The following is a 23908-nucleotide window of genomic DNA, read 5'->3' as shown; positions in this document are numbered from 1 at the left end:
CATCCGGCCGCTCGAGTACGGTGTTGTAGGATTTTTATTTTTTTTTTCATCTCTTGCCCAATAGAGAGGATATTCGTGCGGGATTGTGGTGATTGTAGACCGATTCCATAGACACATCGGAGAACCAGCGGGACATTTCTGATTCTTATTTTGAGGAACCAGTAATTAGTTAGAAGTTTCCAATTCTAAAGGAGAAATTCCCTATCTTGAAACTGCGGTGGGAAATGTCCACCTTGAAATCGATCACCCTAGCTAAAAGTAGCGCGGGTCTATATCAGAGGTGGAGTGGTGTTGGTCCGTTGATGGACGATCAATCAATCTCCTTGATTCGACGGTTATTAGCTTGACAACAACTTGATCAAGACAACTATGATCTCATGCCACTGACGTCATTGCATGCTTAGGCCTACGAGTAACATGATACGACTGCGAGCTCATATTGTAGAATCTCTTCATTCTTTTTTATATATTTCAAAAAAAATTATCTTCCGTGACCGACTAGGCGGACGATTATACAGTATTCTTATAAAGTCTAATAATGTATCCATTATGGGATTTATCAGTGCCATCTTTGTAACTTAGCTTTATTTGCATCCCTTTCTTTTCGCTGGGGCTATGTTGGGTAGTCTGGGTTTCTAAACATAATATGACTAAATAGGATATAATATAAAATTTAAAAAAAAAATTATATCATATCCATTGTTTGGTGAATTACAGTAATAATGTCGAATATTTTCACATCTTATCATGTCCATTTTTTTGTATGAGCAGCATATCGGTATAAATAAACCTAAAAATTGCACAAATAGAGATGGTAAGAATTTGTCACGATACTCTTGCCTACTTCATTTTTATTTTCTTATCTTACTTTTTTTCCTTCTCTTTTTTTATTCTTTTATTTTTTATTGCTTTTTTCCCCTTCCATCATTCTCTAGTAAAATTTTGTCAAATAATAAACGATACTAATAAACGAAAATACTAAATACCTACAATATAATAAACCTAAAAAAATATTTATATATTGAATTTATACTATAAGATAGAAAGAAATTTGAATATATACATAAAAATAGGAATAAAAAAATAAATTTCTGTTATTTTTCTTTATTTTGAATTTGTTATATTACAATTCAAATATTATTTCAATATTATTAATCTAAGAAGTTTGTCATTCGAGAAAAATAAATTTTATATTATGGAAAATGGAAATTGTATCCATCTTTATGTCACCTCCTCCGTGAAATAATCTTGTCCGAGCTATATCCATCTTATATCAAACTTTATCTTGTCTTGAACAGATACCAAATATAGGATATGCTAAATGTTATCATGACTACCATATATAACCTTAAAGTTTCATGTGGGATTGGTAGGTCTATAATCTATAAGACTGATTATTGCAAATATTTCTCTTTAGAAGAGTAAATAAATAAATGAAGACATATGGTCGATTTTACGCTGGTGAAAAACAAAATTACAGAGATCCGATATTAGTTATTTTTACACAACTTCTTGGGAAAGCCTTTCATTATAACGATCGACAAGTAAGCATATTCCTACTCTTAAATGTATGTAAATAAATTTCATTGTCACGATATACCTCGATAATGTAATGGCTAATAGGAAAATACTTGACCAAGCTAGATAAGACCGAGCTGGAATTCGCATAAAGGACTCAAACCCGATATCGTTTATACTCGGTAGTATAAAGAATTGAACATGTGCCGGTTCATCTAAAATTGCAAAGAAAGGTCAACTCAATACCATTGTCAGGAGAATTACCAAAAATTCTTAGATCTATTGCAATTATGTCAATTCAATTATGAAGCATTTTCTTTGTCAATTGATTCATAAACCATTTGCTTTTGCCAATTTAGTCATTGGCCAGAACCAGCTAACGTGCATGTCGGGCTTCCAACGTGGTGCGATCGGTGCTGATGTGGATGATTTTTAACAAAATATAATATTTTTTAAATTTTTAAATTTTTATTTTTCCTTTTTCTTTCTTTTTTTCCCCTTCCCTTCTTCCTCTAGCCGGTTTTCATACCTCGATAACCGGTTAGAGGCGAGGGCCGGTGAGGCTCAACCTCGGCTAGCGACGACAAGGTCGACCTCACCGGCCCTTGTTTCCGGCCGGTCGCCAAGGTATAGTGACCAACTAGAGGAAGAAGTGAAGAAAAGGAAAGAAAGAATAATTAACTGAAAAAAAAATGAAAAATGAAAAAAAAAAAAAAAGGAAAATTTATTATAATTTTATTACAATTATGCATGTCACCGTCAAATGCACTACATATGACAATCGGCGTCCACGCTAGTGATTTCCAGCCAAAATTGACTGGAATGATTAAATTGTCATAAATGCAAAAGGCTTATGATTGAATTGGCATAATTACAATAGGTTTACGATTTTTTTTATAATTCTCCCAACTTCAATCGATTAACCGATCGTATGATTAGCGTGAAAGCTCAATTGGCATTGGAACTGAAGATGATGTGTTTTCATCTCTGGTGCAAGCTTTTTCAACATGTAGGAGGAGGACCGATGGGAACCACCGGATCATCGCTTCCCTTTCTGTTCTTCTCACTTTTAGGTCAAAATGATGTCGACTTTTCCTTGGTGGTAGGTAAAGTCCAGAGATGTGAAAAGAATCGTAGCTTCGGATTGCCTTTCTCACGCTGTGTTTGACCGTGTATCTGGAACCACCTCCCGTGATGGGCCACAAGGATTTCGCAGGAGGCCTGAGTGGACCGAGCTGCGTATCGGGCCTAAAAGCATTTACCGAGCCCGTTCGAGATTTTGATTGGGATCTGAGAGGGCCCACGCTGGCCTCTACGGACCGGTATGGGCCCACAAAGAAAATGTTTGCCCGTACCCGCCCGATTTGTGTTAGCAAGTTTATTGGGTCAGGGCAAGTGTGGATGAGCCACCAGACTCATGACCAGATCTAATTATGTCGTGAAAATTGTACCAACTAGATATTACTTTATACGTAGACAAATAACTCGTGTGAATGCCTGACTATGGATGGGCGTAAACTCGCAAGCTATCGAGGGTAGGCTGATAAGGAAACTCGAACAAGCATATCAGCCCCTGCTCATCTTTCTTTCAACTACATCATCCATTTATAGAAAGACGGAATGGTTCCCTAAGGCATGTCAAAAAGGCACTCGTAAATGAGTGACGATCTAGCAAATAAAGCTCGACGAAATCGATCAAGAAGGAGAGAAATAAGTCCTCCTGTCTCAAATTAACACTATACCTTAGGAATGAGACACGCCGTATGCCTTCGCCGAAGATGTATACTCCATGAAATGAAAAATCGAACCTTCGTCTTCGTACATTCCATGAAAATTCCCTTTGAAAGTATTGTTCGGTCATAAGTCATCATTTGCCTTGGTTGTATACCTCGGAGATCACGAAATTCATAGGAAAGTCCTCGAAAGAAACCTAGTGGGTTAGTTAGAAATAGAATGATCGGCAACTTGTGTTCTTACGTAAGAACTCTAATCTCTACGAGTGGCCTGTTTTTAGCGAAGTTCCTTTCTACCGAGAATTCGAAAAGTTCTTTTCCTGCGGCAATTAAATAGTCAAACGCTAGATTAAACGATCTTAATTCGATTGACGCGGATGCGATGCATCCATAAAGCTAAGAGACAAAGATGATGAAATTTGGTCACACACAAAGACCAAAGGCTTGTATTTGAACGCCCATTGGTATTCTAGAAAGCCCAGATGCTATCTCATACAATCCAATGCCTTGGGAGGTCAACGGTCAACCTGGCTGAATCTTATTCCCCAAGTAATAACAGGGCAATTTCAAGCCAGAGAAGCCTCTAGAGCCCCTCACTAACGTTTCCAAATTGACCTTCTATTCATTTTGAACCCTGCTTAAATTCCTTGGGCATCACTCTTGTGTTTCGCAACCAACCAACTCTTTTTCCTCCTAGAGACACAAGGAAAGCCAAAGAAGGGAAAATCACAGCCATTTTTTTTTAGGGGGGACTTTGGACACTCTCAAATGGGTACTTTGGTTGGTCATGTTGCTCCTGGCCTTGGCTTCTTGCTCATTGGCCTATGGCACCTCTTCAACCACATCAAGCTCCATGCCCTTCACCCAAGCTCCTACAAGTCCCCTCCATGGTTCCCCACCTCGAGATTGAGGTACTTGGAGCTCCTCGCGATCATGGCCGGTTGCTCGATGTCCGTGGCGATGGAGCTCTTCATCAGCCCTCGAGGTCACCAGCCCTTCGATCCGGACAGCACCATCCCGTCGAACCATCTCCACAACTTCGAGCATGCGGAGATCTCCCTCACCTTCTTCGTCTACGCGGGCTTCGCGATCCTCCTCGATCGGGCCCGGATCGGTCTCGAAGCTAGGCATGGCCTCACGCAGTTGCTGGCTGCAATGGCTTTTGGCCAGCAGCTTCTCCTTTTCCACCTCCACTCAGCTGACCACATGGGTGTGGAAGGCCAATACCACTTGCTCCTTCAAATTGTGATACTCGTTTCTCTTCTCACCACTCTAATAGGAATTGGTCTCCCGAATAGTTTCTTGGTGAGCTTTGTGAGGTCAACCAGCATTTTCTTCCAAGGTGCTTGGCTCATTGCCATGGGATTCATGCTCTGGACACCGAAGCTTATGCCTAAAGGTTGTTTTATGAACTTGGAAGAAGGTCACCGGGTGGTCCGGTGCCAAACTGAGGAGGCTCTTCACCGGGCTAAATCCCTTGTGAATATCGAGTTTAGCTGGTTCCTGATTTGGATATCGATCTTTGCGGTCTCTCTTTACTTGGTTATGGTGAGAATGTACGCCGGCGGCAGTGTCGATTACCGGTCGCTTATTGAGGCGGATGAACTCGACGAGGACAGTGACGATGTTGAGTCGCAGAGAAGAGGCGGACTTATCGATGAGCAAAATGGTTTCGTTCGTGTGGTGAAGTCCTATGAACCTATCAGCACGGGAAGGTAGAGCAAGGACTGGTAAACCATTGGTGGTTAATTGTTTGTACAAATTAGGTTGATAGGATCCCCCCAAAGACGCCTAAATTTGCCGCTTAGCGTTGCGTTGGCTTAATGAGGGCAATGACTTTGGGAACAAGTGTGTGCTGGTAGGGGGAAATGCTTACTTTAATTTATCCATTTGGCTGGAACCAATCACTTCACATTGAGTGAGGGCGAGCTTGTTTTCTGTGGTTGCACTCATTCCGATCTGCCGTGAGCTGTTATTTTATTCCAATTATAGAGAAATTGAATTGTTTCTAAAATTCCATGGTAAAACAAAGAAAGGGTGATGTTCAATCAAGGAGATGTGGATATTAAAAGAAGAAATCTTTTAACTGAATTGATTTAGAAAGTGATGCGGCAGAATTTCGTCAGAAGTTCCAATGAACCCATCAAATCAAACAGCCGTTCGAAGATTGTCCTATCGCTCCACTATATTAAACAGCTATTTACAATATATCACTTCTATCGATTGTACAGTGTATCAGTTATATTGTACTTAGGGCCCAGGAGTTGCTAGCGATTGACTTATTTCATCACTTGAGACCATCTCATCATTCTCCTTGAGGCTCAAAAACAATCGTTTCCTTAAAAGCTGTGCATGTCTGATCACAATGATCCATTCCAACTAAGCTGTTGCTTCCCTTCCTAACTTTTTCTCCTTTATTGAGAAAAGAAGCCTTTATAATCAAAGACACATCAATCCTCTTTGTTGCTCATACAAGGATCATTCTTGTACGAGCGAATCGCCTACCTGAACCTGCAAGTCCCTCATGAAAAGGTAACGATCCGTCATACCTTGCCTTGAAATCAAGGGCGGTGAATACTTGAAGCAACATCAAGAGTTGGACTAACTAGAGAATGATTTCAGCCTTAGAAAATCATGCGCTGAATCCTAGTTTAGCAAATCATAATGAAGGACTCCCAACAAGAACGTTAAACTGAGAAACAGTTTATGCTGCTTTTGAGTTGGACAATGACATGGGGATGATGCATTCTTCTAAAGTTGCTGCGGAGCGACAATTTGACACCTGTAATGTTGAGGGTAAATTGAACAATTTACAATTGGGGCCAGGCAAGTGCTATAAATCATTTCCTGCCTCAACCTGTCTTCTGTTTGCACTTTTCGTGCCTATCAACACAAAATCTCAAAATCTATTAACATCATGGTGAATGGCCCAGCTTCCGATTGAGGTTGAGCTTTACGGACTGACAAAGCAGTCATACATACTTTGTCTCAGCAAGTCCAAGGAATTGGCATAACCATGGCAATCATCAGATGGTTTGGTCACATCTTCACAAAGTGAACATCATTCTGGCCAAATGCAGTACCACATCCAGGACATTTTCGATGGCGAATTTCTAAATTTCTTTGTATACACTGATTGCAGAACAGGTGAAAGCATTTCACAATTACGACCTGTCAAAGTGAAAAGGCACAACCGGTTTTTACCAGTACCCCAAAAATATCGACAAAAATGAAGTGGAAACATGCCAAGACATTAGTGATCAAAGTTCACGATCTAATTGATAACCAAAGTACAGTGAGCTAATATGCCAACTGACCTCCTTTGGCCGGTCGAGACACACACTGCACTTAAGCATTGCCCTGCAATCCTTTATTTCGTCCTGGAGCCTCTTCACCGCGGCCTCTCCACTCTCAGCAGTCAATTCAGCAACCTTGTTGTTACACTCCACAATCTCTTCCTCCAGCTTCTTCCGCTCCTCTCTGCTTCAATAACATTTGGCTCAGAGGTGGGGATACGATATTTATGTGTAGTTATTTAATAGACACAGCAACCATCCATAATATCTATTAGATGACCTGCCTCAGACCACGAACAGGAAGTGCTTAAGCACACAAATTTGCCTACACTGTGTCTTATTCCTACCAAAGGAGATCATGTGAAAGTGCTTTCTAAACTCCTAAGGAAAACAGGTACCCTTTAGTATAAAGGCTGAGATACGATCATTTTAGGAGAAAGCCTCCCATAGGTTTTGCTGGCTAGGTCATCACCATATGTCTTCATGGACCAGACTCAATTTTGACAATTACCAGTGGACACCAGCATCGGCAGGACAGCAAATGGTAACCAAAGTTGATAGGAGGAAGGCATCCCCAACACCTTATAGACACACTAATTATTTTAGAACCGTATGTTCATTGATTGACCATGATCACCACAAAAATGCAATGTTTCATCACAATGCAATCATAATCCAATCTATGATGGTCATATAAGTGAGCCCTCTTCTGGTTTACAGATATCACCTTTCATTGTCTAGTTTCATCTGAATCTCATTCAGGTCCCATTGTATCTGGTCATATTCCTTCTCAGACGAAGCAAATGCAGATTTAAGCAACTTCAACTCCTTCTCAGCATCACCTAACTCTGACTTTGCACCTTCCAGGCTAATTGCAAAGTGCCTATCTTCTTGACTAGATTTTATAGCCTCCGACAGAAGAACCTTCATCTGCAATATGCATAGAAACATCAGTAAAAGATACTGGCAGCAGTATAGTGTCTAGAAACACTCACCTGCTCTTCACCATGAGAAATCTTCAACTTCAAAGATTCTACTGACGAGTTAACCTGTTCAAGTTCCTTAACTAATGCCTGTTTTTCTGAGAGTAAAGAGTTTTGAGCCTGCTTCGTCTTCACACTATCCGAAACCAGCTGCATTACAGATCATGTGACAGGTTTAAAGCTTGGCAAAATCCAAGCTGAAAAACTCAAAGCACTGTAATAAAACTGGAAAAGTACCCAAGACAAGCTGTCAAGAAGGCCCAAATACAAACCTTAATATTATAGTCATCCCTTTCGGTCACTTGTTGTAATAAATGCTGATTCTGTGTCTGCATATCTTCATATGCTTGACCTATGGTCTGTTGAGCAGATAATCTCATCTCATAATTTAGAAATGATAATAAAACACATGAAAGAAAGGAAGGAGTGAGCAAGCTAGGAGACAGCAAGAGGAGAGGCATCGAGGTATTAGCCAGAAAAGAAAAGACAGCCTCTACAAACGGAGAAAGATTACACTAAAACCACCTCAATCTCAGAGATATATGCCTCTGCCTCTGCATCTTTTATCTTAATCGCTTCAGCGAGCTCAGAAGCATCCCTGCAAGGAATTATATGACCACAAGGTTAAGTAATTCATCCCTCATGCATGCACAGGGATTTATATTTTCCCATTCCAAAAGTTAAAATAGGGAGAAGAGTCCTTGTCCCCCCTTTCCTCTTTTTGGGTGTGAGTTGAAAGGATCTGGGAGTAAAGAAGGAGAGGGAAGGGCGTTGTCCATTCATCAAGGGAAAACACATCCCAGATAACCAGGATGTAACTACAGTCATAACTCGAATGTTTTTGGTCAATCACCAAAGAAAAAATATAAATAATTTACAAGCAAGGTCCAGTCAGAGAAAAGGAGAAAAGACTGGAGAGATTGACAAAATTTGCAGGTAAAAAAGACATAAGAGCTAGCCTTGTCATCTTGCTCGGGTGCGCGCATGCAGAGAAGCAAAAGGCTAGAAAACTGGATACTTTAAGACTAGGGGGTTCTGTCATGTCATAAACACCTTTGTATATACCAAACAAATCTTGTCATCTTGCTCAGGTGCGCGCATGCAGAGAAGCAAAAGGCTAGAAAACTGGACACTTTAAGACTAGGGGGTTCTGTCATGTCATAAATGCCTTTGTATATACCAAACAAATCTAGGCCATCAATTTCCTATGCACATGCCTACAGAGCATCATCTATATTCATGGAAGGGCTCCAAGCAGTGGATTAGACAAATATTACTCCGGTGAGACCTTGTGAGCTGTCAAAGTATACAGGACCACAAAGATAACTTTCAGTTTTTTCTCATTTCAAAAAACGACACACCCATCCCTAGACTAGACAACAAGCTAGTTCTGTATAATTGGTGGATGAAAAACTGTAGACAATTTGCATTCGTTATGCAATACAAAGATGTTTCTTCAGTAAAGAAGCCTTCTCGTTTTGCTGAAATAATTCACCGAAGTTTTTCCCAGCAGAAGCAAACAGACAAAAAGGACTCTAAAGACTTGCTCCGTTCTGAGCATCTAGAAGTTTGGCTCTTGAAAGTTTAACTGCTCCAAATATTGGCCTCTAGGATTCAACAAAAGACGTGGTGGAAGGGCTGTCATATAAAGATCTACTACCCAACTACTAGTGTGTGTTTAATTAGCAGGTCCGAAATTAGATTAGACGGCCTGCCAAAAAAGCGAATTAGCGGTTGTGGAAAGGTCTGAACATACTTTCTATACAAACTCAAGAGATCTCTAGGTACTCGGTATCTAATAACAATTTGAGGATAAACAAGCAACAAAAAACAAAGACAAGTGGTACACACTTAAATAACACTTATAAAATGATCATTGAAAGAGCATAATCAAATTAGACATAAGAAATAAATGGCCATCAACCATCTATCTTTCTAGTCATTTGAGCCTAGTCATTTTGCCATTGTGAAAAATCACTAGAAGACAGTATGTCCAAGCTACACCCACCACTTAGCCCACTACAACAAAACAGAGTCCATCTAAAAATGCAGCAACGTCCAAGGAAAGGAAAAAGGTAAAAACAATTACTGAGCACAAGCATTGCAATGGAGACGGGGATAAGAAGTAACCTCTCAGATGCATCCAGTTTGGCCCTCAACTCTGCTATTTCAGCTTCAGCGGCAGAAAGCCTTTGTTGACAAGCAACTTCTGCTTCATTGGCAGCTTTAACTCTCAGCTCTAGACTATGCTCCTCTAAAGCATTTCTAAGGACTTCAGCTTGTAATAGAGCTCTGCGTTCTGATTCTCTGATATCTGCAACATCTCTGAATCAACAAAAATGTTTATGAGTCATAATTGTATAACACAACAATAACAGAAAAATGAGCTGCCAGAGCACAAAGACTCATTATTCTACTCCCATGTCATACAAATAAAGCAATCTCCAGTTCCTTTGCACAGTCATCAAGAAAAAGGCATGCTAACCAAAATCTTTCTCAACAAAGCTACTTCTTGAGATACTTTGATAAGAGAGCATTCACACAAGGACTCATTTAATCGCAGCGAGGACTCGGAGGAAACATTGGACACTCCAAAAAGTACATATGGCAAAAGATAGCAATTTTATAGGCATGGAATGTCTGTGTCGGGGATTTCTTTTGATGGCGTAAGAACAGATGTCCATTTCTAGTTAAATAACAAGCATGAACAACCATGAGCCCATGATTCCTTTATTCTACTCCCATGTCATGCAAATCAAGCAATTTCCAGTTCCTTTGTGCAGTCATCAAGAAAAAGGCATGCTCACCCAAATCTTTCTCAACAAAGCTACTTCTTGAGATACTTTGATAAGAGAGCATTCACACAAGGACTCATCTAATTGCGCTGAGGACTCTGAGGAAACATTGGACACTCCAAAAAGTACACACGGCAAAAGATAGCAATTTTATAGGCATGGAATGTCTGTCGGGGATTTCTTTCATTGGCGAAAGAATGGATGTCCATTTCTAGTTAAATAACAAGCATGAACAACCATGAGCCCATGATTCCTTTATTTTCAAGAAAAGAAGATTCAAGGTTCATGTAGTGTTAGTGTCGGGGCCGATCTCCACAACAAAATAACAGATTTCTCGTCATTTACTAAAAGAAAAGGAATAAGCAACAATAATCAGCCCACTACAGTTTTGTTATTTCTAGAAAATGAGATTGAATTATGCAAAACGAGGTGGTGCGTTACTATGTTCATTGGATCATTTGACAAACACGAGTCCACTAGTTTTAACAAAAAATTCAAATTTTAGGCTCCGTTTGTTTCGCAAAAAATGAGTTGTTTCTGGAAAATATTTTCCAGGAAGTCAATTTTCAAGAAAATGATATTTTCCGGTGTTTGGTTGAAATATGAAAAAGATCGGGAAAATATTTTTTGTTGTTTGGGATGGGAAATTGGATTTAATTTTCCTTCATGCACTTCATTTAATAATTTATTGTTTTTCCATTTTTTTTTCATTTTTTATTTTTGAAAATTTGAATTTTAATATTTTTAAGTATTTATCTTTTTTTCCTTTTTTCTCCTTCCTCTTTCCTTTTTTCCTTTTTAATGTTTCTCTTTTTTCAATTACATTTTTCTAGCGACCGCCGGCCTAGGCTCGCGCGAGGCCGGCGACGATTCACCTAGCCTCGCCAAACCGGGCGAGGCCCGGCCTTTATCGAGGCCGGTGGCGGCCGGCGAGGTCCGACCTCGATCAAGGCCGACGACAGCTCGCCTGGCCTCGGGCGAGGCCGACAGCGGCCGGCCTAGGCTCGCTCGAGGCCGGCAATGCCGGGCCGGGCCTCACTCGAGGCCGGCAACGCCAAGCCTCACACGGCCGGCCACCGGCCGCAACCGTGGCTAGTGACCGGCGAAAAAGGAATACTAAAAAAAATAAATAAAAAAAGACGAAAAAAGGAAAAAAAAAGTAATTAAAAAATAAATTTCATCCGAAAAATAAAAAATAAAATTTTCGAATTTTGAAAATATAAATAAAAACGAAAAGAAAGCAAAAAAATAATTAAAACGAAAAAATAGTTGAAAGATAGGAGGAATGAAAAGTGTGGAAAATGTTTTCCTCTTCTCAAAATGAGGAAATCATTTTTCTTAATTTTAGAAGGTTTTCTTGTTGATCGAAAAATATTTTCCGTTGACCGCTCATTTTTCGCCCCCCAAACACCAGAAATTGGGGAAAATATTTTCCGTGAAACAAATGGAGCCCGACTCTTTTAATGCTTGAACCAAAAAACAACCATTAGAAAACCATTGGTTTATTTTCACAACAGTTATATAAAGTAGGTTCACTATCTTGTGCACTGACCGACAGTATGAAAGAGATGAGAAAAAGCAAAACCCAAGGTAAGACTCATATGGATCCTATTGAAGTATTACCCCACATCACTTGACAACGGGCCCTAAATGCTCTTTGTATTCATGTGGTCTCCCTCCACCTATTAGTTTAAGTTTTTGGATTGAACTTTCTAATATGGTATCAGAGCCGTTGCTAACCCTTTCGCGAATGTGCGTGGTAAAATTCTACGCAAATGTGCGTAGTCTTCACGTGCTGCTAATAATTCGGCTTGCACGTGAAAGGGGGTGTTGAAGTATTATCCCACATTGCTTAACAACAGGCCCTTATTCATGTGGTCTCCCTCCACCTATTAGCTTAAGCTTTTGTATTAGATTTTCTAACAAATCCTTAACAAAAGATAGACTAATTCTTACAAAAGCTTCAGACGGCAACAATCATCTCAAATATGGTTGAGTGCATCATCTAGAAAACTGTGCATTGCAGCAGTAATAAATGAATTGCAATCTCAAACAAAAATTTACATTTTCCACAAGATTGCAGAAACAATCACATTATAACCATAGGCCAGTTTTCTCTGAGTAAACGCAATGAGTTTGCGAAGAAACTCACAATTTCAAACCTAATATCTCCCTTCAAGACAATAAAGGAAAACAAATCCAAAGAACCAAAATCAAACATGAAGTTATGGGCAAGTCAGTATTCAAGAGAACATGCTTGGTAGATTTTCAAGACAGACCGTTACTAGCAACTGTGCACTAGTTTACAAAGACAGGAACCTTTATGGAGGAATAATGACAATTAAGAAATTATCAAAGAGATTTATTTAAAATGCAAAAATCAATTGCAGTTTCCGAGAGGTTAAGGTTGAATCAAGTGCTTTTGTAATATGGCATCAGAGCACAACCAAATTCTAACACTCCCACTTACTATTAACTTAATATATGTTCTTTTTATAGTGCTTCTGCCTCCTGTTGTTTGTCTAATGTGCTTAAGTCCCCATCTCTCCTCAAACAACAGTCAAATCAGAAGATCTCTTAACCTGACTGCACAAAACGCCTTACAATATCACCTGTTTCAGTAAAATTACAGCGGAAAGTTCAATTTCTTATGGCCTTAATAACTTCTCGTCAAATCATATATAACGCATTAATGAGGACTTAAAAGCAAGGAAAAAGCCAGACTACATACTCCTTGGGGATTTTATCCTGATCAAAGCAATTTTAAAAGTCAAGTTCAATAATAGAAGGTTCAAGAAAGAATCTCAATAACAAGAACTAGAGAAACTATGAGCGCAGAGCCAAAGTTAAAAGAAGAAGCTACATGTGTAGACAAAATGGAGACTCATCAGAGAAATACCTAGCTATTTTATAAATTTAGCATCTGTTGAGGTGAGGCAATCACAGTAGCCAGTGTTCCATAAATGCAAGTAAATTTGACTGAGCAAATACAAGCCAAATGGAAGAAATAATGCATTTGAATATCATAAAGCAACCCGAAAGTATCAGAATACAGCAAGCTGCAACTGTATCTAAGAAAAGGGAACATCCATTCTCTATCAACCCCATGATCAGCTTTAAATCGGCTTACCTGTTGTCGTAACTCTCATTTCCATACAAATCCAGAAAGATCTGAAGTTCAAGTTTTTCCTTCTGTAGCTTCTCGATCTGCAATGGATCATAATGGTTCAAATAACCACTTCAGGCTCGCTAAAATAGCTTCACATTGTATTTATGTTTATTATAATAATGATGTCTTAGTAAAACTTAAAGAAGAAGAGGAAATAGATTACCAATTCTTTAATGGACTTGATTTTCTCCTCCTGTTTAGTACATCGGTCCGCTAACCTCTTTCGCTCATCAGACTACACCAAATGATAAACCAGTCAAAGACCCAATGAAAGCTACTCTAGAGACACAAGATGAAGGATTCTCAAATACTTATTCACTGAGACTCCCCCCCAGAGCCTGGCCCATCCCGTCCCTCCCTCCCTCTGACGTCTGCACATGAAACATGCAAAAATATTCCCATTCCCAGTTCTGTTTCACCAGAAATGGCTCCTTATATGGAATCTGAATGATTCGTAGAAAAAGCTTCTTCACAACCACCAAACATTTACAGTCATCTCCTCCACTTGGATTTAGCTGATACAGCTGATAAAAAATGTCTTCCCACACTCTCTCACATAAGTTACAATCAAGTCAAAAGATTTTTGAATAAAACATTATTAATTTGAGAAACTGAACCAGCAGCACAGAGAGACGTGAGGAGGATTGACAAACCAAAGGTGGTTGAATGTTATAAAAACAGTAAGCTATGAAACAAAAATGTGGCATGTCATTCAAGTTTTCTCACACAAAAACAGCAATCCTTGATTATAATCTGGGGGAAGAGAAAGGAAACGTCCGTTAAGTAGGGGCGTGATAGGACCACAAATGTTTAATCACGAATGACGAACCCATTTTTGTTCGGTCATGGGTTGGTCCAAAGAACGAGAGTCGGTGGGTCATTTGTCTGCCAAAAGGATATAGAAGTAAGATTTTGCAGTATCCTCTTGATGTTCAGAATTGTTCAAAAAAATCTGGCAGTTTAGCTCCGGCAGGGGTTCCAAACTCATAACACACACAAACACTTCCTCTGAAGCACACAAATCAACAGTAATGAAAGCATAATGCATCTCATTTTGAAGAATTTGTATGCATAACATGTACCTATAAATCATCAGCTAGAGATTTACACACATATGCCGATAATGAACTGTGCGACATGTGCACCTATAAATCATCAGCTAGAGATTTGCACACATATGCCGATAATGAACTGTGCGACATGTAAAGAGAGAATGACTACATATTTTATTGATAAAACTCTCTCTCTCTCTCTCTCTCTCTCTCTCTCTCTCTCTCTCTCTCTCTTATATATATATATATATATATATATATATATATATATATAACACGATAAACCCTAGAAAACCCAAAGACCATTCTACCCTTTTTATATCTCTAACACTCCCCCTCAAGCTGGAGCATAAATAGCAATCATGCCCGGCTTGTTACAAATATATCCTATTCTCCCATTACCCAGAGGTTCAATAAAAACATCTGCAAGTTTGTCACCAATCCTAATATAACTGGAAAGAATCATTCCACTATGGAGCTTCTCTCGAATAAAATGACAGTCAACCTTAATGTGTTTTGTTCTCTCATGAAACACAGGATTGGAAGCTATATATATTGCTGCCCTGTTATCACACCAGAGAAACATAGGAACCGAAGCCTTAAAGCTTAATTCAGTCAGCAGCTGCTGAATCCACATTAATTCACATGTCACTTGTGTCATAGCTCTATATTCTGACTCAGCACTAGAATGGGCAACAACACTCTGTTTCTTACTCTTCCATGTAAAGAGAGAATGTCTACATATTTTATTAATAAAACTCAATATATATACACATAACAAACCCTAGATAACCCAAAGACCATTCTACCCCTTTTATATCTCTAACATGGCACATACATGTGATCCTGATAAACTGTTCTAGACGTAAGTGAATATATTATAAGCCAAAACGCACCAGACAAGTTTTCTGTGAATTTCAGATTTGCAGTTCTAGGAAGCAAGTTACTCAAGGTTAGAGAAAAACTTGTTTCAACAAGCATCAACATGATATAAGGATTGAGGAAATTTATACAACTCTCTCCAACTAGTTGATGGGTGCTTGTGTGTGCAGTTTTAATGAATTAGGGGCATTTTGGTGAGGCGACCCTTCCCATCCCCTTCATTGTTTGGAAAATAGGGCAAAGTCTTCTCAGATGACGCTACATCACGAAATAACATGTTTAAATAAATATATAAATGAATAAAATGTCCAAAGCTCATCCTCAGGACAACTAATAAAAATGAATTAAGATCCATAGTGGGTCAAACAAGGATCAAGAGCGCGAAAATCAATGTATAAGTCGATATGGCAAACAACGCCAACATGAAAGCTTGCAATTCCATGTAAGAGTACCACTGTAGTTGGCAACAAGAGAGAAGTTTGTCAATAGAGTTTGGAGTGCGCAGTGTGGCAAGGCTCACATGAGAGAGAGAGAGAGAGAGAGAGAGAGCTGTGTCTTGTAAATGACATCCATCTTTCTGGTGAGCTCCTTCGTTTCATGGAGTCCCTTTTGCATAACACTTGGCAACCCTTTGCATTTGTTCCCACTTAGGAAATTTTTCTACTTGTCTAAAGAACGAGTCCAACAACAAATCATCCAAGAGCAGTATTACACAAACCAATGAAACAATTCATAAACTAAATTGAAGTGATTACTCTCAGTTCTAGAATACCTTCATAGTTATAGAAGCTTTTAGCGACTGGGTTTTTTCACGTAGCAGTAGTGCTTCATGAGCTGTATCTTTCCATCGGCTCAACTGTGCTTCCATCATTCCCATTTCCCTAGACAAAGCAGACACCATTACACGAAACTCTGATTTGATGTCTTTTCTCCCTTCAGAAAATGATAATAACTTAATTAGCCAGATGGCAGGCATAGCACCAAACCAGAAACAAAACCAAATGTCAATTATATGAACCTGAATCTTGAATAGCTTCTTCCGTTTTAATCTCAAGATCATTTTTCTCGCTAATGCACTTCTGCAATTGAAGCTCCAGATCTCCAAGCCTAGACTCAGTATCAATGGCATTTCTAGCAGCATCTGCTGACTCTAATTTAGCATTCAGTTCCTTCTCTCTTCTTATGACAAAGGACCTGTCAGCCTGAAACTACACTTTTCAGAGGCCTTTGAGAAGAAACTTAATAAAAGAAAGTAAAACTGAAAAAACTAAAGCAGTTTAACCTGCAGTGAATCAGTTAATGCATTGTAGCGCTCCACTTCAGCATTGAAATGCTGGAGCTGATCATTTACCAGAGAGAAAAATCGAGATGAAAGCACATATTTTTCATCTTTCAACTCACTCTGCAAGACCATAAAGCCAAGGAACAATTTGTCATTTTAAAATATAAGGAGTTTTGACATGCTACTAGTAGTAAAAGGATATCAACAACCCAGAAACAGTTTTCACTATACACAACTACACACCTGAACATCTTGCAATTGTTTTGCCAAAGTTGCATTGTACTCCCGTGCATCTTGAAGCTCAGAAAGTCGATCAGCTGCCAAAATCTTTGGAACAATGAACAAGTGAGAGAGAATATAAGGTGGTAGATGGAAGAAATCAAAATTTTAAAAATTTATGAGACCTTTTTTTCTTCAATGGAATCCTTTAATTCCCGCAAACAGAGCATCTTATCTCCCGGCTTTTCAGGTGATGAATTTCCATGGACAGAACCTGCAGCAGGGCTATGAGCTCCAGAGGCAACATCCATTTGCATTCTTAGATTGATAAGCTTCCTTCTACTTTCTTCTAGTTCTGCCATGCTTTCTTCCAGCTCACCTTTTCATGAACAAAACATGTAAACAGTAAAGAGTGACATATTGCTATTGCAACTAGCTGCATAACGGCAATGCAAACTCTCTCTTTTCGAGCATTCTTAATGATCAGTAGACAGAAAGTGATACTGATAACATTCACAAAAACAATCACGTTCCCGGCAAAAATCTCAAAAACCTTCAACGCGTTTAATCTCAGACGCATCTTCCGAATGACTTCTAACATAGATTTGAATGTCTTCAGCGTATTCTTTATGCTTGAGGTGGAGAACATCTATGGCTTCATGCAGACTTTTAGCCTCCTCTTTCATCATTTTATCGATCTCTGACAACAGTACTGTAGGACAACACCATGTAATACTGATTGTCAAGCAGGAGATAGACAAATCTGATGGTTTGTCCACAACTCTAAAAGGATATAATACTTGAGACAAAATTTCACGTGAGATTTACTCATAATTTGAAAACATATAGAGAGTTTCTCCAACCTTCTGCAGAAACCCTTGCCTGCAAATTTTGCAACATGGTCATAGTTTTCGATCTCTCAGCTCCAATAGTGTCTTCCAGGAGTTTCATCAATTCAGACGTCAACAACTTACGCAAAGCAAGAGCTTCTTCAACAAATTCAATAATTCCATCACCAGAAGTGCTTGCAATAGAATCTGTCTGTAGCAGTCTACACAAAAAAATGTCCTCAGGCGGAGATGACGGTATGGAACCTAAGAAAATCCCAAGTCAATCTACATCATGCGGTGTCGCAAGGTTTGGTTAACTCAATGCAGTATATGAACATGATTAACTATTAAATGCTGATTAAACATCACATTTTGAAAGTTCCATGCAAGCAAGGAACCTGCTTAGCATACCACGGCAATCCTCCACATCACTCAACATCTTCAAAGCATCTTGAGCTCCTCCTGCTCTCACTCCCAAAAGGACTAAATCATCAACCAACTACATATTGGTAAAAAGGAAAGAAGTCCTCCTTAATTCACCAGAAGAAAACAGATTCCAGGATAACAAATGATGACTTTGCACAATCCCACACATAAATGACATGAACTATTAAAACTGACCTGATTCCATTGTTGGTTCACTTTAATTAATGTGTCATCATAAGAAGTTTGCTTCTCCCTTAGCCCTTTAATTTTAGCTTCAAGATCATGCAACTCATGCTTTTGTATGTCCAATTGCTGCACAAGTTTTTGGTTCTCATAATGGAGAACAGAAGCGTCAACCTGTGGATCAAATTTTGCTCAAAGTATAAGAAAATGAGCCAACATTCTCATCACAGAAGGCGCAAAAAAAAAAAAGAACTCACATAATTGATAGCATTAAAAAGCATCAGAGTCATCCACTAAGATGACAATCAAGCATGTGAACAACCATAACCAATATAGAAGCCTAGATGAGAAGGGGAAGAACAACATGACTTAAAGAATAGAACCTTCTCTTGTTGCGACAATGTATTGTGTCTGTAATCACTGGTTTTACAATCTTATCATGCAGATTGGGATTCTAATCACAATGGCTGAGGACGAGCCGTGGGCTTGGTAAGGTGTATAGGCTTCCAAGGCAAGGAAGAAAGCTGTCTGATAAACTCAAAGTAATTGACGGGGCCCGCACAAGCGGTGGAGCATGTGGTTTAATTCGATGCAAAGCGAAAAACCTTGCCAGGGCTTGACATGCCGCAAATCCTCTTGAAAGAGAGGTGTGCCTTTGTCATCTAAATTCATAATAGAAAACAACAAAGAGGAACTTCTAGTACCCCTGCTACGAGAGATATCTTCATAATCTGGATTCTTTTATCAGAGAGGAATCAGAGTGCATAGACAGTAAGAAACGCACTTGAGTTAGAACTTTTTCTTCCTTTTGGTATAGTTCAAAGTACGACTTTGTTGTACATATTGTACAAGACATTTTGGCTTGTACAAGAGATCCAGGCTTCTTCATTATGAGTATTTCTAAGATATGTATGTACCACCTTGATGCTCTCAACCAGACCTTTCTATCTACGAAAAAAAAGGTAAAAGGCACTGAGAAATAGAGTTACCTAGCTGTAAATTATCCAAAAAATTCAGTTGCGATTGACCATGACTTGATCTACTTCTTGGTTATCATATTTCCAATTCTTTCCAAGTGAAGCAGGAGGCATTAATGCTAAATCAAAGGCCTAGTACCCAAAGAAGAGTTCAATTTTATTCTTGGCCAGGTCTATTCTATCGGGTGACTGTTGTCCATTCACATAAGTCCTGTTGAGTGGCAATGATGCAGGACATGAGAAAGCAACAAAATAGCTGGAATTGGGTTTTGCTGTGGGGGTGGGGTGCGTGTTGGAGGCTTAAATGCTCAAGTTCGATGGGGCAAAATTTCAATTGCTCATAATAATGCAATTCGACATTTTGTAACGATCTACCAAGGAAAGGTTGACCTGGTGTTCCACCAGGCGCCACACAAGCTTGTCCTCGACTAGAAAAATATAGGCCCATGACACTGTGCCTCTAGCTAGTAACTACATATGCTTCTATTAGTAGAAATCTCCAAACAAGGCAGCCTAAAGGCATCACCCTTTACTTTCACTCATTCCTGCATCTTTTAATCTGCAAGGGTCAAAATGGGGCTCTAGAAAGGTGACATTGCAACGATACAGTCATGTTGGAAAGAACTAAGGCTTCAAAATAGGTGTAGTCTACATTGATGCTAGTTTGTGACTCCAACAAAGCCATGTCTCCACATGGAAGGCAGAGAATCTAACAAGTAATTTAACACATGTTTTCCACAATTTCAAATCATATGCCTTGACATGTGTGAGTCATTACTACTTTCACAGTGCTGTTAAGCCTATTCTCTTCAATTTTATGTTCCCTCCACACCTCCCCCCACCCCCCCAACCCCAAACAACAACAAACGCCAAAATCTCTTATCCTGCTATATATGAACCTTCTTCCTTGTCAAGTAGCTAGCCTAAGAAGATTAGAAAGTGGTCACTAGTTGTATTTCATAAGCTCGATATGACCAGGGGTTAGTAATAGATCACGCCAATATTGCCCATTGAGGAGTCGACCTAGAATCATTAAGAGGAAGAATATGTTATTGTCACTCATCTCTCAGGGGCTAGCGGGTGAGTGCACCACTTTCCATATTACAAAACTACCATATTGAATGAGCTTCCAATGAAGAACACACAAAAGCTTCGCCGCTCCTAACAACAAAAAACAAGTACCACCAACCGAACTCGAACTTCACCTGTTAAACTCCTTTTGGTGTATAAGCAACCAGCAACAATGACCGATAAAAAACCGCACCAAGCCAAATGAACGGGGAATCAGAATTTGTTCAATGGAATTTCCTATCATAACTAAACAAAGAAAAAAAATCATATTTCCTCATCAAAGTGAGCTCAACTAGGCCAAAAGAGCTCTTTCTTTCCACCAACAACACCATACGGAGGAAGAAATCACCGATTACCGCCATTTTCTTCGCTCGCAAAATTTTTTAGGAATGAGGGGGAGAGACTTACGGTGCGGTTATCAGCAGGAGAAGTGTTCGACTGAGGATTCTTCCTCTCTGGCTCTTCAGCTTCTGAACTTTCCATTCGACTGAAGTTTCAGTCGAAAGGAACTTAGGGTGGCGAGAGAGCTCTAGTTCAAGCCCTAAATAAGGAGGACGAGGGCGATCCGACTTTGATACGGAAGAGCTCGAAGTCTGGAACCGTTGGAAAGGCGAGTGGCGGCGGTTGTCCGCCGCTGGCAAGTGACGTCCGCCGTCGGCAGTCCCTCGCTGGAGAGCAGCGGTGGAAGAAAGAGCGAGTGGCGGAAGCGCAGAGCACGGCCTTGCCGACGAGGACGAAACTCATTTCTAGGTTTTATTCAGTTATTTTTTTCGGAAAAAGGACTGGAGTGTCGATGTTTGTGTAATACTCCTCTTAGTATTTAATATTTTTTTATCACTTAATTATTAATTTTTTTTAATAATTATTTGAGTGTTAACTCCAACTATAACCGCCGAAAATTTCACGTTACTCGTACGAGGCTTATAATAAAAAAAGCCAAAATATTTTTTAAAAAATCTACATAATATTAAAAAAATTAAAATAAATTAAATAGCTTAAAAAAGATAAAAATAAGAAAAATGAAATCAAAGGTTCCCATCGACAGGGGTCGTCGGCCACCGGCTAGGGCTCGACGACTCCGTATGCCCATCCCCCACCCTCACCGATCATTATCAATAGTGGTGGCGTGGTGGCGGCGAGGGCTATGTAAGCCCTCGCCGTTGCAACCTCCGATGTTTTTTCCCTTAGTTTTTAGCTTAATTTTTAGTCATGAAGCTTATTTTTAATTTTTTTCATATTACGTAGAATTTTTTTAAAATTTTTGGCTTTCTCTTTTGCCACGTGTACAATCTTTCTTATAAAAAAAAATTACGAAATATTAAAAAATAGATAAAATGCCATGTAGATTGTTTGGCCGAAATTAGTACTCAAGTGATCCTTTTTCTCTTAATGGGGACTTAAGTGAACCAACTAAAAATATTGGTATCAAAGTAAGCGTCATATATAAATATTGGCACTCTAAGTATCTTTTTGCCGTTATTTTTCTTATGGAAAATTCCAAACGCGTGAAATGTTCTATTTTCTTTTGCCAAGAGATTAAAATAAATTTTATTTTAAATAAAAGTTTGAAGTGCTTTTATTTTTTAAAAACTTAATCAGAGGTATTTTTGTTATTTATCTTTTTATAATTTTTTCCTTTTTTTCTTTTTTTTTCCCTTCCTTCTCGCCGAAGGAAGGGGTAAAGAAGGAAAAAAATATTTAAAAAAAGAAAAAAAAACTAAATGAAAGGTAAATAACGAAAATATCCTTGGTTAGGCATTTCTTTGAGATAACGAGGGCACATCCGGCACTTATTTAAATAAAATCCACGCCATGCTTTTATTTGAAAAAATTATAGCACTTCGGGCCCTTATCGAAAATTCCCTTTCTCTTATTTACCCTCGAAGTTTTTGGGACATGCGCATTAGAATTCCTTTTGTCAACTAGGTAGATCTTTCTAATATTTTCTTTTTCCTACACAATAAGGACGTGGTTAAAACTGCGACGTTCCGGTCCAAATTTGGTTTTAGGGAAAATTTCTAATAAGGTTTTGAAATGCCGTTATTTTCTTAAATAAGGATTTGAAATAAATCTTATTTCAAATAAAAGCCTCAAGTACCATCGATGTTTCAAAGAAAGGTCTCATCGAGGACATTCTTGTCGTTTACTTATTTCATTTTTCCTTGTTTTCTTTTTTTCAATTTTTTTCTTTATTGCAACCGGTAGGGCCCAGCAACCCTTGTCAATCACTAATAAGGGTCGCAAGGGTCGCGGCTAAGGCTGAGCATAATGAACCAATCTACCAAATCGGTCGATTGGGCTCAATTCCAGAGGGCTTCGGTCTGATCCCCGACTCCTAAAAATGAAATCCATAATCAAGCAGTCAATTTTTCAGTTCTAGGAGAGAATCGGACCGATGGACTATCCAACTGAATTGACATCTTTTCATTTTTTTGTTTAAATCTTCATCGCATGCTAACTCGGTACACTCCCTTGTAATTTAGCGTGACAACGAGCACAAAGTACTGGACTATCAGACTCCTTGAACTTATACAATCTGCTGCGAGCACTAGCCTTTCGCAGCTCTTCAAATGACATGTCCAATACCAATTTGAACTTCGGAGTCAACATGTTCACCAGCATGCCATTGAATGGCTCGGTCGAGCCTCTGTCTTAAGCAAAGAAAGATCAAAAGTTCTTAGGTTCGACTAAGAGTCATTCTTTTCATAAAAATCCTTTCCTTTCTTTTATAGTAGAAGCGGAATCACAACTGTGCAACAACCCCTGCTTCCATTGAGTCCATAGGACGGCTAGCAGCCTCAATAGCTATTACCTCTCTACCACACCTCCCTTCTCTAGGAAAGAGATTCCAACGGATCTTCTATCGTCCGACGGGCAAGAACAAGAATTTATTCGCTATAAAATAAACCCCCGGTAATGGCCCGAGAACAAACGAAAGTGCATGCCTTTTTGCTTAAGCCTTAGTACAACTATGTCATGGCTTTCATTAAGCACCCATACCTAGACATGGCCACGAGCCGTGAATCACCGGTTCCCGTTCGTAGCCATGCTTGAACCGGAACCAGCCCTTGAAGGGGCGGTCCCCGCTCCAGGCCGGTTCAAGGGTCGGTTCCGATTCCGAATTTTAAATTTAATTTTAAATAATAAATAATAAATTATAATCAAATTGTACATTGTAATCAAATTTGAGGGGGAAAAAGGGAAAAGTGAATGGGCTTGAACTTAATGAATTATCATTAAGCGCTTACATATCTTTTTGGGGATAGAAGAATTAAAGCCTATGTAGTTTTTTTACCTTTGATAACCTCAACTTACCTCATCGTCAATCGTCTCTACCCGTTGTGATACTCGTAGCGGTGATATCTCCATTATCACCATTGAAGAATTCATCGTCTCGATCCAACTCTTATTGTCGAAATTCAACCTTTGTCCAATTATCGACACAAGTTTGAGCCTCCATAACATCCAAATTTAATTTTGAACGGCGATCGT

At 39.2% G+C, this 23908-nt stretch overlaps 3 protein-coding genes across 8 annotated transcripts in view; 2 read left to right on the top strand and 1 right to left on the bottom strand.

Annotated features, from left to right (window-relative positions):
* The first annotated feature begins 3899 nt into the window (after nt 1-3899).
* On the top strand, nt 3900-5164 carry LOC115736690 (transmembrane protein 45A-like). The gene has a single exon (XM_030668519.2). The coding sequence runs from the start codon at nt 4020-4022 to the stop codon at nt 4968-4970; it is 951 nt and encodes a 316-aa protein (XP_030524379.1). The 5' UTR covers nt 3900-4019; the 3' UTR covers nt 4971-5164.
* A 771-nt stretch (nt 5165-5935) lies between these two features.
* Nucleotides 5936-21162, bottom strand: LOC115736587 (E3 ubiquitin-protein ligase BRE1-like 2). Of its 6 annotated transcripts, none has more exons than XM_030668349.2 (19): nt 20825-21162; nt 18381-18542; nt 18158-18258; nt 17793-17980; nt 17483-17641; nt 17115-17308; nt 16954-17037; nt 16711-16830; nt 16447-16630; nt 16201-16361; nt 13658-13729; nt 13456-13532; nt 9661-9855; nt 8056-8128; nt 7803-7889; nt 7543-7680; nt 7275-7477; nt 6569-6731; nt 5936-6422 (listed from the first exon to the last, which is right to left on the bottom strand). In XM_030668349.2, the coding sequence occupies exons 1-19, from the start codon at nt 20897-20899 to the stop codon at nt 6291-6293; spliced, it is 2568 nt and encodes an 855-aa protein (XP_030524209.1). In that variant the 5' UTR covers nt 20900-21162; the 3' UTR covers nt 5936-6290. The 6 variants fall into 6 exon arrangements, with proteins under 6 accessions (XP_030524209.1, XP_030524208.1, XP_048140136.1 ...); XM_030668348.2 differs by having other exon boundaries at nt 17793-18023; nt 18171-18258; XM_048284179.1 differs by lacking the exon at nt 20825-21162 and adding an exon at nt 20551-20581 and having other exon boundaries at nt 17793-18023; nt 18171-18258.
* The window catches only part of LOC115736593, a 25498-nt gene continuing 16331 nt past the window's right edge, over nt 14742-23908 (top strand). The window contains exon 1 of the mRNA XM_048284182.1: nt 14742-14778. The gene's annotated coding sequence lies outside the window, so the exon portion shown is untranslated. The remainder of the gene's footprint in view (nt 14779-23908) is intronic.

Source organism: Rhodamnia argentea, chromosome 8 (genome assembly GCF_020921035.1).
Source record: "Rhodamnia argentea isolate NSW1041297 chromosome 8, ASM2092103v1, whole genome shotgun sequence".
Lineage (NCBI taxonomy): Eukaryota > Viridiplantae > Streptophyta > Magnoliopsida > Myrtales > Myrtaceae > Rhodamnia > Rhodamnia argentea.
The sequence above is the reverse complement of the archived record's forward strand: the minus strand, read 5'-3'. Positions and strand labels throughout refer to the sequence as shown.

Coding starts and splice junctions, on each gene's coding strand:
- LOC115736690 (XM_030668519.2), top strand. CDS start 4,020: ATGGGTACTTTGGTTGGTCATGTTGCTCCTGGCCTTGGCTTCTTGCTC.
- LOC115736587 (XM_030668348.2), bottom strand. CDS start 20,899: ATGGAAAGTTCAGAAGCTGAAGAGCCAGAGAGGAAGAATCCTCAGTCG. Junction 18,024..18,170: donor TGATGTGGAGGATTGCCGTG/GTATGCTAAGCA, acceptor GGATTTTCTTAG/GTTCCATACCGTCATCTCCG. Junction 16,362..16,446: donor AGAAGCTATTCAAGATTCAG/GTTCATATAATT, acceptor CATTTTCTGAAG/GGAGAAAAGACATCAAATCA.